The 16,428-nt window shown below is 39.3% G+C and overlaps 1 protein-coding gene across 1 annotated transcript in view; it reads left to right on the forward strand.

Annotated features, from left to right (window-relative positions):
- The window catches only part of LOC126412323 (cathepsin O-like), a 93,331-nt gene that overhangs the window by 45,547 nt on the left and 31,356 nt on the right, over positions 1 to 16,428 (forward strand). Inside the window, exon 3 of the mRNA XM_050081844.1 lies at positions 7,388 to 7,523. Within this exon, the coding sequence (XP_049937801.1) occupies positions 7,388 to 7,523 (136 nt within the window). The remainder of the gene's footprint in view (positions 1 to 7,387; positions 7,524 to 16,428) is intronic.

The raw sequence follows: 16,428 nt of genomic DNA on the forward strand, positions 1-16,428 counted from the left end.
CTATGCGTTGCTATCGGTGTCAACGGTTCAATCACACCAGCCAGTCCTGTTCCAATCCGGCCAAATGTGTTACGTGTGGCAAGGATGCTCATGAGGGTGCTTGTCCACCTCCATCCCCTCGCTGCATCAACTGTATGGGTGACCACGCTGCTTCCTCTCAAGATTGCCCCGTTTTTAAAGACGAAAAGCTCATCTAGGAAATCAGAGTGAGGGAAAAGGTGTCGACCTTTGCTGCTCGGAAATTATTCGCCAGTCGACAACCCACCGTGCCTCAGACAGGAAAATACAGCACTGTCCTTGCTTCTCCTCGGCCAACAAAGGAGGCGGCCACGCAGACTTGCGACCTCACCTTTAGTGCCACGGTCGTCAGATCGGCCAGCGCAAAGGTCGCCCGTTCAACCTCACCACTTTTGCCTGCCCACTCTATGGCTCACCCTTCATCGGGTTCTGCTAAATCTCGAGCCCAAAAGTCAGACACCAAGATTTCGAAAAAAGAGCATACTCGTGAAGATTTTTTACGTACCCCAACTTCACAACCATCGGTTCCTCCTTTATCTAAACATCATATTTCCAAGAAGGCTACTAAGAAACCCAGTTCATCTCCTTCTCCACCAAGGCGTGTCCCATCTACAGCACCACCTGGCGGAAATCGCCCTCGGCCGTCTTCTGTGTCGCCGAGGCGCACTGCTGGCGGCCGATCAATCGGCTGATCGCTGGTGGCAGGAGCTGCTCCTGAACAACCTATGGATCAGGATCTTCTGCGTTCAGCTGAATGCCGTTCCATGCTGTCGGTCGCAAGCTCTGAGCAGTCGTTGAGTTGACGGCAACCTTGGTCACATTCCTCCATTTTCTGTTCACCCTATGTCCATTATCCACTGGAATATCCGCGGCATTTGAGCCAATGGGGATGAATTGTCGATCCTCTTACGATCCTACTCGCCGGTCATCTTCTGTCTTCAGGAAACAAAGCTGCGTCCCCATGACCGCTTTGTTCTCCACCATTTTCAGTCCGTCCGATTTGATCTCCCCTCTGTTGAAGGCACTCCAGCCCATGGAGGACTCATGATTCTTCTCCATGATACTCTCCATTATCACCCAATCCACTTACGCACTTCCTTCCAAGCTGTCGCTGTCCGTCTTTCCCTTTCTGGATATACCTTTTCTCTTTGTACTGTATACATTACATCGTCTACACCAATGGCATGAGTTGATCTCCTTCATCTTCTTGGTCAGCTTCCACCCCCCTATTTGCTGGTTGGGGACTTCAATGCCCACCACCCGCTTTGGGGATCTCCACATCCTTGTCCACGTGGCTCACTATTGCTAGACGTCTTCCACCAAGCAGATCTAGTTAGCCTCAACACTGGGGTCCCTACATTTTTGTCTGCCTCCACGACAAATTTCTCTCATTTGGACCTTTCGGTCGGTACTGTTCCGCTAGCTCGGCGCTTCGAATGGTTCGTCCTTGATGATACACACTCGAGTGACCACTTTCCATGTGTCCTTTGACTGCAGCCTCAGCTGCCATATATGCGCCCGCGACACTGGAAGTTTGCCCAAGCCGATTGGACTCTTTTTTCGTCTCTAGCGACATTCGATGACCGTCACTTTCCCAGCGTTGACGATGAGGTCACACATATTACCGACGTTATTCTTACAGCTGCGGAACGTTCAATACCACGCACCTCCGAATTGCCCCGGCGCCCCCCAGTTCCTTGGTGGAACGAGACGTGCCGTGACACAATACGTGCGCGGCGACGTGCTCTTCGCGTTTTCCGCCACCATCCTACTTTGGCCAGCTGTATCCGCTATAAGCAGTTCCGTGCGCGATGCCGTCGCGTCATCCGCGATAGCAAGAAGGCAAGCTGGAAATTCCTTATTAGCTCATTTAACACCTTCACTTCCTCCTCGGAAGTTTGGAGTCGGCTTCGACAGTTCTCACGCACGCCTAGTTTCTCCCCGGTCTCTGGACTCACTGTCGCGCATGATACATTATTGGACCCTGTCGCAATTTCTAACTCATTGGGTCAGCACTTTGCTGAGATTTCGAGCTCTTCAAATTACCCGCCAGCGTTTCTCCCGAAGAAACGTTCAGCGGAAGTCCGACGTCTTGCTTTCTCCTCTCAAAATCGCGAAAGCTACAATACTATTTTTCTCCATGCGGGAACTCCAACATGCACTCTCTTCTTCTCGCTCCTCCGCCCCAGGACCGGATGGTATCCACGTCCAAATGTTGCTGCATTTATCAACCCATAGTCTGCGTTACCTCCTTCGCCTTTATAATCGAATTTGGACCGACAGTACTTTTCCCAGACGATGGCAGGAAGCTATCGTCGTTCCTGTTCCGAAACCTGGAAAGGACAAACATCTCCCCTCTAGCTATCGCCCCATTTCTCTGACGAGTAGTGTATGTAAGGTTTTGGAGCGTATGGTGAATTGCCGTTTAGCTTGGTGGCTGGAGTCCCGCAGTCTTTTAACACCTGCCCAATGCGGATTCCAAAAGCATCGTTCTGCAGTTGACCATCTTGTTGCTCTCTCCACTTATATCATGAACAATTTTCTCTGGAAACGCCAAACAGTAGCAATATTTTTTGATCTGGAGAGAGCATACGATACCTGTTGGAGGACAGGCATCCTCCGCAAACTGTTCTCTTGGGGCTTTCGAGGTCGGCTACCCCTTTTTCTTCGCGAATTTATGGCAGAGCGCACATTTAGAGTGTGGGCGAACACTACTCTCTCCCGTATTTTCTCCCAAGAAAACGGGATACCCCAGGGCTCCATGCTGAGTGTTGTACTGTTTGCCATTGCCATAAATCCAATTATGGATTGTCTCCTTCCTGATGTCTTGGGCTCCCTCTTTGTGGATGATTTTGCGATCTACTACAGCTCTCAACGGACCAGCCTTCTTGAACGACGTCTTCAAGGATGTCTCGATCGCCTCCACTCTTGGAGCATTGAAACCGGCTTCCGTTTTTCTCCCAGTAAGACCGTTTGTGTTAATTTTTGGCGACGTAAGGAGTTTCTTCCACCCTCCTTACATCTAGGACCTGTCAACCTTCCGTTTTCGGACGTCGCTAAATTCTTGGGTCTTATGTTTGACAGAAAACTGTGCTGGTCCTCCCACGTTTCCTATCTTTCGGCTCGCTGTCTGCGATCCCTCAACATCCTCCGTATCCTGAATGGTACCTCCTGGGGAGCGGACCGAGTGGTCCTTCTCTGCCTCTGTCGTGCCTTAGTGCGCTCGAAATTGGACTATGGAAGCATAGTCTACTCCTCTGCTCGGCCGTCTATTCTTCTGCGTCTCGACTCTATCCACCACCGTGGATTACGTTTAGTGTCTGGAGCTTTTTACACCAGCCCTGTGGAAAGCCTTTACGCTGAGACTGCTGAACCTCCGCTGTCCAATCGGCGAGCAGTCCTTCTGAGTCGTTATGCTAGCCTTCTGTCTTCCATGCCTGCTAATCCAGTCCATGACATTTTTTTCGACGCCTCCTTTGATGTAGGGTATGCAGGCCGCCCCTCCTCCCTACTACCACCGGGAGTCCGCTTCCGTCAACTGCTCCATTCTCTTTCCTTCCGCTTTCCTAAAACCTTCTTGACAACTTGGGGTACAGCACCGCCTTGGCTCTGTCCCCGGATCTGCCTGCTCCATGACCTTTGTCAGTTTCCCAAGGATGGTACCCCTTCACTTGTTTATCGTCGGGCATTTTCTGCTCTATGTGCACAAATGAAGGAAGCCACATTTATTTACACTGATGGCTCAAGAACATCGTTTGTTGTAGGGAGTGCCTATATTGTTGGTGACACCCCAAATCAATTTTGGCTTCCCGACCAGTGTTCAGTTTATACTGCGGAGCTTTACGCTGTTCTCCAGGCTGTCCACTACATCCGGGCCATCAGCGGATACAGTATGTTATCTGTTCAGATTCTCTCAGCTCTCTCCTCAGTCTCCAAGCTCTTTACCCTGTCCACCCTCTGGTCCACCGGATTCGGGACTGTCTGCGCTTGCTCCACCTGGGGGGCGTCTCAGTGGCGTTCCTCTGGCTCCCGGGACACGTTGGTATCTGTGGAAATGAGGCGGCCAATATAGCGGCCAAGGCTGCAGTCTCTCTTCTTCGGCCAGCTATTCAATCGATTCCCTTCGCCGATCTACGGAGCATTTTATGTTGTCGTGTTGTTCTTTTACGGCACGCACATTGGTCGACACTTCCCCATAATAAATTGCGGGACGTGAAAGCTCTTCCTTGTGCTTGGACCTCTTCCTCCCGAACGCGTCGTTGGGAGGAGGTAATTTTAACTAGACTCCAGATAGGGCACTGTCTTTTTAGCCATCGACATCTTTTAAGCGGCGATCCTCCCCCACTCTGTCCCCACTGCTCTCAGCTGTGGACGGTAAGACACCTTTTAATGGAGTGCCCCTATTTTACTCCGTTACGCGCCCGTCTACAGCTGTCGCCTGATATATCGTCAATTGTAGCAGATGACACGTGCTCGGCCAATCGCGTTCTTGAGTTTATTAGTGCCAGTGAAATGACGTCAGTCATTTGAAGCTTTTTTTGGGGACAACCAACCCCTTTCTGTAGTGGATGTTAAAGCCTTCCTTCTGCTTTTAGGTTCTCCAATTTTTTGAGTTTCGTTCCCATTGCTGCTGGTTTCCATTTTCGGTTTTTTACTGTTTCCTAAGTCACTGACCGGGCGCTAATGACCATAGCAGTTTTGCGCCCTAAAAACCAAAACAAAACAAAAAAAAAAAAAAAAAAACAATTCTGCAACTATCCTTAATTTATGAGCATGAGTGTAGATATGTACTCAGATGGCTTAATGGTTAAGGTAGTTGCTCAAATTAAGCAAAAAATACAAGTTTGAGTCTGGTTCTGACAAAGATTTTAAATTGTCACTGTACGTGCATTATATAATGAAAAGTCCAGGTGGGAATTGAACAATAACATGAAAAGGGTAGATTCGCTTCTCACCATAGGGATGAAATTGATTTGCAGAGAGGCACAATAAAAGGATTGTTACACATTGAGCTTTAGGCCAAAACCTTACTCAGAAAGGAGAACACACACATACACAAACGAACGTTATCTTTGGCCGCTCTAGCCAGAATACAGATGCTGGAGTGGCTGGAGATATACCAGTCATGTGTGCATAAGGTGTGCTTGCTTTTGTGTGTGTGTGTGTGTGTGTGTGTGTGTGTGTGTGTGTTTAATATAGTCTACTGAAACAAAAATCTGTGATTTCATGAAGCAAGTCTTTAATCAACTAGAAAGATATTAATTAAACTGTGGGCTGTTCTAGACTTATCTAAAGCATTTGATCTCATCAATCATAGTTTTCTGTTTAGGAGATTATACAGATAGGTTCTGATTGGAATTGCTTCTAGATGCTTTGTTTCATTTGTCCGGCTGGTGATAGAAGGTAATAGATCTTGAAAATAGAAATCACTTTGCAGGATACAGGCGGTTTAGTTTTTGCGTATCTCATGACTTTGTATCATGTTCTTTGTTCTTTATTTTTGTGAATTATGTACCATACCACTTGTCAGCAACAGAGTCAGTATTTTAATATTAAAGGACACAAAGAAGGAAATCTACAGTAAAAGATGTGTGTGATAGCAAATAGCAGGAAGTTTGTTGTGAAAATAAGACAGTGTGGGTGGGCTTTGGAAATAAAAGAACGAAGGTTAAAAGCAGAATTATCATATAGTGAGGGGCTGTAACAGTGATCAATATTCTTGCACAAAGTTTTTACGAGTATGGTTAGATTAATATTATTAAACTGCACAAAGTATGAAAGCTCTTCAGTGCTGATGTCGCAATGCTTTGCTAGGTAATTTTATCTTGATATTTAATTTTTCAGTTCAGCACATATGATTTCTATATCTTCTCTCATGTTCTTGAAGTAGTGCACTCTTTGTTTTCCAACAGCTCATCTTTCTTGAGGATGTTCTGTACATACTTGACAGATTTATGTTTCTTCTGTAGCTCAAAGTGCATGCCCAATCCAGTGAAATCTTCTAGCTTTAATTTAAGTCTTCTAGGTTTAATTTAAGTCTCCTAGCTTTAATTTAAGTCTCCCGGCTTTAATTTCTGGTTCTCAGTATAGGTCACATACAAAATTTTCATTTCAAAGCTTCTCATTTTGCTGCTTCTGATTTTGTTAATGTCCATGTCTCATAAGTGTATGCCAGAATAGGTATTATAAGAGTTTTATGTGTGCAAAACTTTCCATTTCTGAAATAATTTTGCTTTTTATTATGTCCAGTAATGTGAAATAACATGTGTTGGCTTTTTAGATTCTGCTATTTCTTTCTTTTTCTTTTACATTGTTGTCTGTAGTTAACAAGGTTCCAAGGTAAGTGACTTGAGTCACTCTTTCATTCCCTCTGCACCAATTTTTAAGGTATGATCTGCTTTAGTTTGCCATGAGGCAGAATATTTGGTTTTACTGGTACTAATTTTTAATCCCATTCTAAGTAAGCTGTTGTATTCAATATTGTGGTGAACAAATTAATTTAGTGCTCATTTTCTCCTAAGATTATGTTGTCATCTGTGTATGTGTGTATGTTGAAACTGTGCTGTAGTTTTGTTGCAAGTTGAGATAATTTTATTTTTGTGATGATTTACTCGATAATGAGGTTGAAAAGCGATGGTGACAAAGATTTTGTTTTTTAACTCTGAAATTTTAGTTTTGAATGCACTTTTTTACTTCCAGCGTTGGTTTGCCTCGGATTCGAAATTTTTCATACTCACCAATAGGTAGTTACTGTTAATGCTATCAGATGCTTTCTTATAGTCCGTCAAAAGCATGTGTGCAGTCTGAGTATATTCAAATGTCTTCTCAAGTAGGATCTGTAAAGTGAAAATTTTATCATCTACCGTTGATCTGTTGCTCCTAAAACAAGCTTGTGCATCATCAATGATTTCTTTCAAATGTGGTTGTAGTTTCGATAAAATTATGTTCAAGTATTTTCTATGCACCGTGTGTTAGGAGGGGGGGGGGGGGGGAGGGGGAGGTGTTGAATTACTGAACAAATGTTCTCTCTTAAGAACTACTGCAAGTGTGTGTGTGTGTGTGTGTGTGTGTGTGTGTGTGTATATATATATATTTGAATATGAATATTCGTGTCCTGTGTGCCAGGCTGTACACACCATTAGAAAGTGACTTGTCCATATTATTGTACAAAAATTCAAAGGCTGAAAAATTATATTAGGGTTGTAATATTGCCTCATTAATATGTTGTTTGATTCACTTCTTTGTTTCTGTACAGGTATACTGTATAAACTAAATTTAATTCATTTCTGAGAATGCTTTTATTTCTTCAACTATTGCAGCATCTGTTTGTTCTGTTCCATACCATCACAACCTTTTCATCTCTTTCCAGGCGTGAGAAAAATGTTATTGGGAAAATCAGAAATCAAAAGACATGTGGTGCTTGCTGGGCCTTTAGCACAGTTGAAACTGCAGAAGCAATGTACGCATTGAAAACAGGAGTTCTTGAAGAATTAAGTGTTCAAGAGGTACAGCATGTATAATATCTATTATATCATTATATATATAATAATAGTATATATTTATAATTATCTTATTTATAACAACTAAAGGATTATTGTAAGCACTCCTGCTTCTCTGAATTACACCCCATGTTTCCATTTTCTGAATTTCTTTCTCTACATCTTTCCTTTTTGAAAATGGTATATTATATGGCTTGAGAAAGAAAGGTTGATGATATCTAAGGTAAACTATGCACGGATAGCCTTTCACTTTCCCTGGTTTTTCAATAAACACATTTCTAAATTCCAATTACAAGTTCTTAAGTTGTTCCTTTTGTATGTCACTAAGAGTCATAGCTTCCCTTACTTTAGAATCTACTACAATTTCAAAATCCTGATCCTCAGTCTCATCAAACTCCATATCATCATCAAACACCTGGTACTCACCTTGGTTCACAATGTTTTGCAAAGAGTTAAAACTTTTCCCACATTTTAAAATACAGAAATTACTTTCCACGTAAGTATTACTTTTAGGTTCAAAAATAAACAATTCTTTAGCATTCCATCCAAAACAAGCCTCATCTTACACTATCCAATCCATATTGAGAATTATATTTTCTTCCAGACTAGGGATAACTAAGCATCTGTGTTCAAAGCTTTTGCCTTCTATACTAAATGTTAAAAGTTCCTGAGATTTTACCAGTTTGCTTTGCTTACCTGTAGCTCCTCTTATCTTTAAACCTACAATGGGCATTTCCACAAAATTCTTACTATACTGATTTTGTCTCTAAATTGTTCAGATATACCACAAATTGGGCTACCTGCATCAGTCGAACACTTCCCTTCCCACTGATCAATCTTAATCTTAATGTAAGGACATCCAAAACCTGAATCATTGTCTCTGTTATTAGACACCTCATGTAAAAGATCACTTTCAGTTTTGTCAAATGCTATATCTACACTGTTTTTGCAGAGTTTTATTACCTTTACTGGTATCATAGCATTACTTTGGTTACTCATGTTGTCAGCTAAGATTGAACACAATGAATGGATTCCATAGCACAACTAACATTAGGGGATTGATGACCTCAGAAGTTAAGTCCCATAGTGCTCAGAGCCAAAGCCAACTAACATCACTTATTACAGAAGGAATACAAAATATGTTACTGTCACAATTACATTTCCTACTTAGATCTTCTGTTACTTCATTCCACTAAGTTGGATACAAATTTTGATTAACCGCAACTAACCTATTCCAGAACACACATTTATCTATGTTATCATCAATCTGGTCCCAAACAGATTTCAAAAAGTTTTCACCTTTATTCTCTAGGCTTACAGATAACTCACCTTTACTTTTTTGATCATAACTCTGCATGACATTAATGAAAAACTGCTTTTATTGGACTGGTATTCCGTGACTATCACAAACATCACTTACCTTACTTGTATTCACAAATAACTCTGAAATTTCATATTCTTAAACTCCACAAATACTTCATATTCATCATCATCATCATATTCTTCAAAAATTACTTCATCAACATCATTAACAACACAAGTCTCATCACTATCAAAGTCAAACTCCTTGCTTACATTCATTTGCAATAAGCTACCACTCTCAGACTTTTCATTCACAGGTCTCATTCACATCTACTTAAAAAATACCACCTAATTCAGATCCAATACAGTCATCACCTGTTTTACATACATCAATAACACTGTTTTCTGACCAAGAGAAGAAACCATCAGTACATACTACATCAAAATTCTCATTACTCTCATATTCTGGTTTGTGATTAGTACCTACATCACTATAAGTAAACATATTATTCTAAAACTTTTGATCAAAACATAAATGAGAAATCTGGTATTCCTTCTGTTCAATTTCAGATACCTGTGCCACATTATTAATACTGTTATTATTGTCTAATTGAGAGTGTAAATTGGGGGTCCTATACTTCTATTTCCTCACCCCAAAACTGTGGACCTACATTGAGGCGTACTGCTGTTTCCCAAATAGTTACCTCTATGATTGGTTTTCCTATTGTATTGCACATAGTTATTCTGATTGTTCCCATTCTGCTGATGTTCAAAATTCCTGTCTATTACCATTTCAACCCTGATAGAAGTTATCACTGTCTGTGTTTCTGTAATTACCACCATTGTGATCCCTATAATTTCAATGGTTACGGTACAGGCTTTTTTCTACTGCCCTATTCAGCCTGTCAGTATACCGTAAAAATTGTTTAAGGCAATTGTCAGCTCCATGTACTAAATCCCACTGCAATCCCTCTGATAATCTTCTTTTTAGTGCATCAATCAATGTCATTTCGTCAAATGCTGTGTCAAGGTGTGTTAACTTCTTAAGCTGATTCTTACAAAATTCTTTCAGAGCACTGTCTCTATTCCTTTAATTAGGACCATTCAGAAATTCACTTTCAATTCTCCCTTGTTCAGCTCCTGACCAAAGTTTATTTAAAAACTTTTTTTGAAACTTTGATATGTAACCCACTGACTTAAATTTGGATTTATCCAAGACAGAGCTTCGCCTTCAAGACATATTTTAACAAATTAAATTTTTTGATAGTCACCCATGCCTGACACAAAACTGTCTCTACAGTGGTGCAGAAAAAGAAAATCTACTGTATGTAAATCGTCTGATTGGAATGTTGGGCCATGCAATACCATTATTTGAATACAGATTGTTGTGAATGCAGTTTTCCTGAACTACCAAAATTCTTTGATCCAAAACATTTACATTAGTTAGTATATTGTTCTCAACGTTTAAAATTTTTTGATACAAACTACTAAAGCTCTCTTCCATTTTTTCCTCTATGACCTGTTGAACTTTGAAGTCATTAACATTGTTCTCCTGATTTGCAGATTGGGCAACTAACTTGGTTTCCAAAACAATAAATTTATTTTCTAAGACATCAACTTTTTCGTTCACACTTTTTAATCCATCTGACAACCCATTTTTTAGCTCCGAAACCTGATTACTAAGTTGCCCCATTTGGTATTGTAAACTGTCCATTTTACCATTGGTTCCAGTTTTCAGCTCATTTTATTGTCCTTGTAGTGAAGTAAATTCTTTGGTTAACTGATCATTAACTGCACGAAATTTGCTATTATCTGTTTTTCTTTAATTTAACTTATCATTAACTGCACTAAATTTGTTATAGTTATCCGTCTTCATTTCCTCTAATTTTGCTAAAATCAACTGCAAAACATCGGTTTTCACTGTTTCTTTGCTGACTACACTTTCACCTGGTTCAAACATGTTCTGGTTGGGTCCTACAGCTTTCACTTCATCACTGCTACCCTCGTCTCTATCCATTTTCCTAGCAATCACACAAGTCCACCGAAAAAAATTAATTTCACAAATGGTTTGTACTTATTTTTTTTTCTTATTGATGTCCGTCGTCATAGTTGTAAAGTCCTCTTTCAATTGATCTGGTCCATCATTGTTGATAGTATCTCATTACTGTTGATACGACTTTGTTGGGCAGTCCTTGGGTCTTCTTGTGTCGCGTGATTGGGACTTCATTAATATATAAACTGCAAATGATACAAATCTTTTCTTCTTCTTCTTCTTCTTCTTCTTCTTCTTCTGCAATAGACAAAACTTTGAACAGTCAACAGATCCAGGATGCGCCCCCACTTGTAATCTTACCTTTCCACACATCGCCATTAAAGTACTCTTTTCTCTGAAAGTTTCAAGAGGCATAAGATGTACAAAAGAATAACATATGTGTGTGTGTGTGCAAGTGTATACCTGTCCTTTTTCCCCCCTAAGGTAAGTCTTTCCACTCCCGGGATTGGAATGACTCCTTACCCTCTCCCTTAAAACCCACATCCTTTCGTCTTTCCCTCTCCTTCCCTCTTTCCTGATGAAGCAACCGTTTGTTGCAAAAGCTTGAATTTTGTGTGTGTTTGTGTTTGTTTGTGTGTGTATCGACCTGCCAGCTCTTTCGTTTGGTAAGTCACATCATCTTTGTTTTTAGATATATTTTTCCCACGTGGAATGTTTCCCTCTATTATATTCATATACATATGATTTCCAGAAGACTAAATAATTGATGAAGTACTATCTGTTGCTAAGATACTTCATAGTTTCAAATATTTCTAAGAGAAGAGTAATTTTAACTGTTAGTACATATCGATTGTAACACATTAATTTCTTTTTATACATTTCAGCCTGAAATATAATACATCGGACATGAAATCATATGAAATTAGTTTAGTTAAACAGCTGAGATAATGTTCACACAAGAACATCTTTTAATTATCTTAGAATGTCTCCAAAACTGTTAAAGTTTCTTCTAAATAGAGTTAATTTTGCGATAAGGAATAAAGATACTGTAATGCATGAAGTACTTCGCCAAAACTGAAATTACATATCACATTGCGTGCATTACAATCGAGAACACTCGCCTTGCTATAAGATGCGGATTTAGTTGGTGATGACACTTTTTCATTAACACCAATAATTATTAACATTAACAATAGTAATTATTAACATTAACAGCAGTAATTATTAGAACAGGCCACATTAAGAAGAGAATGGTTTGCAAACTACTGTCTTAAAGATAGATCTGTGCAGTGGCAATATTTCAAAATTCAAACGTGTGAATGGGGGCATTGCTGTGACATTTTAAATAGATGAATATTGAATCAAGAATGCAGCTTCTTGATTTGTGTAGTCTTCTCCCATGTCAACAGATGCCTTAAAAAAAAGTCTGCCAACTCGAACAATGGGATTTTAGTCTTGTAGATGAGACCATTTCCACAGCTAGAATTATATTTGCTTGTATTTTTATTAATTCAGTTGTATATCTGCTTCTAATTCAATAAATTTTACCCTGCCGCTCAGATATTGTCAAACTTTCTGTATTCTGATTGCACATGAAGGTCTCAGGACCCACAATATATTGCTTATTTTTGGAATCAGCATCACTGAAATCCCACAAACACTTATGCAAAGCATAGAATCCAAAAAGCGAACATTATTCTCCTTTCCTCACTGCATAGTTCAGTTTGTCTTCACTCTACACACACACATAACCTCAAAACTAGTGCAGCTAGTGTCGCCAAAGTTGGAACACGCCAAAAGTGCTTAGTTGCGCAAACGTGCGGTGCCCGTGCGCAGTGGCCGGTAGTGCAGTTGTGTGCAACTTAGTGTCGTCGTGTGAACTAGGATTAAGAATTTCACTGTATGTTGCTCCATGATGATTTTTTCTAAGAATTCTGAAGGACTTGTATTGGGTTTACTGATGCTTTTGCTTACTTTCTTCACATAATTAATAAAATAATCAATAAACTCTAGTGGAGAGAGATTGATTATGACCATATGTGATTCCTTGGCAACACTGTTCGAGATTCCAAACAGCTCTGCATTTATTGTTAGAACTCGCAATGCACTAGGCATTGTGTGACTTTTTGCTTCAATAACGGCTTTTTTATAATTGTTTCTTTGTCATACATACAAGAATATTGCATTTTCAGACTTAGTATTATTGTGTGTATTTGACATCTTCATTACATGATGTGTTTTAGTGTACCAAGAATTTTTCTTTCTTGACACCTTTTTACAGCCTCTGTCTGGTACTTTACGTCTTCTAATTGGAATACTATCATTAAATGTTTGCAGAAATGAGTTAACAAATATTCAAACTTCACCTTAACTGTCTCATTGTTTGATAGGCAATGATTACCATAATTTCTTTGGGAGATTTAATCTCTGTCTGCAAGGGATTTCCTGAACTTTCCAAGTTTTCCACTGCTCATTGACCTAGTGATCACCATTTTTTAGCTGCCCAAGGCACCACTGAGATTGACCGAGCTTGATCCTATTAACATATCTTAATGACACTAATTTGTGGTCAGAAAAGGGGAACATTGTTACATCACATTGATCTTGGGCACACTTGTAATTAGCAAATACATTGTCTAAGTGTGCTAGTTCTATAGTGGGTCTATAGTTGACACACTGTAGATTGAACAGTCATAACAGTCATAATAGGTTTTTCAGATCACTAACATTGCGCGTATCAGCTGGCATGTCAAAATCAGAATTAAGATCACAACCTATTATGATGTCATAGTTGGTAAACCTGTTCGCAGTGACCACGTATAGAAGGATGTCCATTTTTTTCTAAGAATAGACTATAAACATCACTGGGAGAAGTGATAAGACTATGAGCTTCATACTGCTCATAACAATACCAGTAGCTTCAGAATTCAATTCTTCACTCAGATAATCTAGACATAACTTAACCATCAACTGGTCTGCTAATATAGATAGCTACATCACTATTTCGAACTCTTCTGCAATAACTGTTTAATAAACTACAGTTTTCTATGTGCATTTTCAACTTCTTGTGGCGTAATGAATAATCCATTAAATTTCGGGCATGCAGCCGCGCTTTTTGTTTTTTTGCGCGGCTGCATGCCCAAAATTTAATGGATTATACAGTTTTCTAACTTACAAACTGGAAGATCCAGGATGGAATGTAACAATATTATGAGAAGGAAAGTTGCCACTCACCATATAGCAGAGATATTGAGTCTTTTTGTTGTGCCTATCTGCTGCTCAGCATCTCCACTATATAGTGAGTGGCAATTTTCCTTCTCATAATATTGTTACAAACTGGAAGTTCGTCTTCGGTGGCCAGTGTTCAGTTAAATTTGAGAGGTCAAATTTATTCTCTGATGAAAAGCCATTCAATACCAGTTCCTTATTTTTCAATTCTTTGATGCTTAAAAAATCAATTTTTAGATCTATATTCTACTCTTCATCATTTTTTTTGGATGACACTTATTTTTGGATTTTTTTTGCTGGTTTATCCAGTTTTTCACTCTCATCAGGCCATTTTAGTTTCTTTTTTTATTATTATTATTTTGCAAACATCTGTAAACATCCTGCTTAACGTTAGAGACACCATTCTATTTAGATGCAGATCGTCCTTTCCTAGGCAGTTTCCATTTCAGAATTTATTTGGATCTGTGAACACTGCTCCAAACCTATCACATTGTTATTTTGTGACACAGTTTATTTTGCAGGTATATTTATCACTTACGGATCTTATTATAATTATTCCACTGGTTATGAGCCAGGAACCTGCATGGACACTTCTCACTGAGCGAATCAAGTTTCTTGTCTCATTGGTGATTTCTTCTTCATTGTTACTTTTTATCAACTTTGTCCCAAAATGTAATAGTATACACCACTATTTATGCTCAAGTTAATTTTCTGCAGTAGTCTGTTTTGAGTTTCCACATTTTTATAATGCTTGTTAAGCTGTTATATTTTAATTTCAGGTTGCACATCTATTTTGCATCCTGGGATGATGACATTTTTCAGTTAACGAATCGCCTATCAATGGAAATTTATTTTCATTTCTTTGTACACTTTAGTGACTACCTTTCTTTTTAGTGTGTGTTACCTACTTCCCATTATATTTATATACTGAATTTTGGCTTATTAATGTGTGTCAGTGATTCATTGGGCACATCTAGTATATTAGACCTAAAGTTTTGATCATTAGTACTGCTAATACATGCATGCAAGTTCTCATGGTATTGTTTTGTTTCTGTTACCAGGCTTTCACACTCACTGGACTGTTTTTCTCTTACTAACGTATTATTTTCTTTACATGGAGCTATAATGCAATGTTGTATTGTTTCTGTTTTACAGCTTTTGGACACACGGAACTCTTTCTTGTAATAATTTATCATTTCCTTACTTTAAAATTGAGATTTCATTTTTTAGTACCTTGACATCACTTAGCAGTATCTTGATAATTTCACTTTTTGTATTCACTGCTTTTCCAAGTTTGGACAAGCCCATAAAAAATCACCAGTGCTGTATTTTAAGTTTATTTTTGCACATTTTTTGTGCAACCAGTGGTTGCACTTAACATATAGGGCTCCTTTTATCTCTTTCTTTTTATGTTCTTTACACAATGAACTGTTCGCTTTTTCCATTTTTGATGAGAGTGAAACACTATCCTTTTCTATGGGCTCCATCTTGCAGATATTGCATTATCCACACAGGAAATCTCTCAGCATCAAATACAGATACTTAAAGCATTTATTAACGAGTCTGTCATCAGTTGCAGTATTTATATTAGGCAACTAGTTTCAAACTGTAAGGTTCATTTTGAAGCTTGGCTTACTGAGGTTGCACTGACAGTGCCTGAAAAGTGGCAACACATGCATTATTAATGTTTGCAGAATGAGTGCCACAATCCACATGTACCTCTTACCAAGTCAGTATCAATAGTGTTTGATTTTGGCTTGGTTAGAGGCAAGTTTCAATTGTGACATCCATTCTGCAAACATTTATAAAACATGTGTTGCCACTTTGGTGTTTATTATTAAGATCAGGCACTGTCAGTGCAGCCTAAGATGGCCAGACTTGAAAATGAACTCACCCGCGCGCGCGCGCGCGCGCGCGCGCGCACACACACACACACACACACACACACACACACACACACACACACACACACACACAAGAAAGGCTTTCACCCCAATGGATATAATGAGCCTTTATTAGTTTCTGTATTATTTAGTGTAGACAGACATCCAATCACCACAGACATCCAATCACTAGAATACTTTGATTTTGTTCTGAATATCCTATACAGACACATAAACTTTTTATATTTACTGTCGCATGGTATCAGAGCCAGTTCATCTTTTGAGTTGTTCATAATGAAATTTTTGTGATCCTTATAGGCTTTGGAGCATTGTTTTCAGAAAATATTTTAATTACATTGAAACAAAGATCCCATACATCACCATCATTTACTCTCACCATGACATCTTTACCCTATTGAAACAGTTGCCTAAGTCCTTTTGATGACACACTGAAGACTTTGAATTGGCATTTCATTTGGGAACACTAAAACAGCCCTTCAGAGAC

This window comes from Schistocerca serialis, chromosome 7, assembly GCF_023864345.2.
Source record: "Schistocerca serialis cubense isolate TAMUIC-IGC-003099 chromosome 7, iqSchSeri2.2, whole genome shotgun sequence".
NCBI classification, from domain to species: domain Eukaryota; kingdom Metazoa; phylum Arthropoda; class Insecta; order Orthoptera; family Acrididae; genus Schistocerca; species Schistocerca serialis.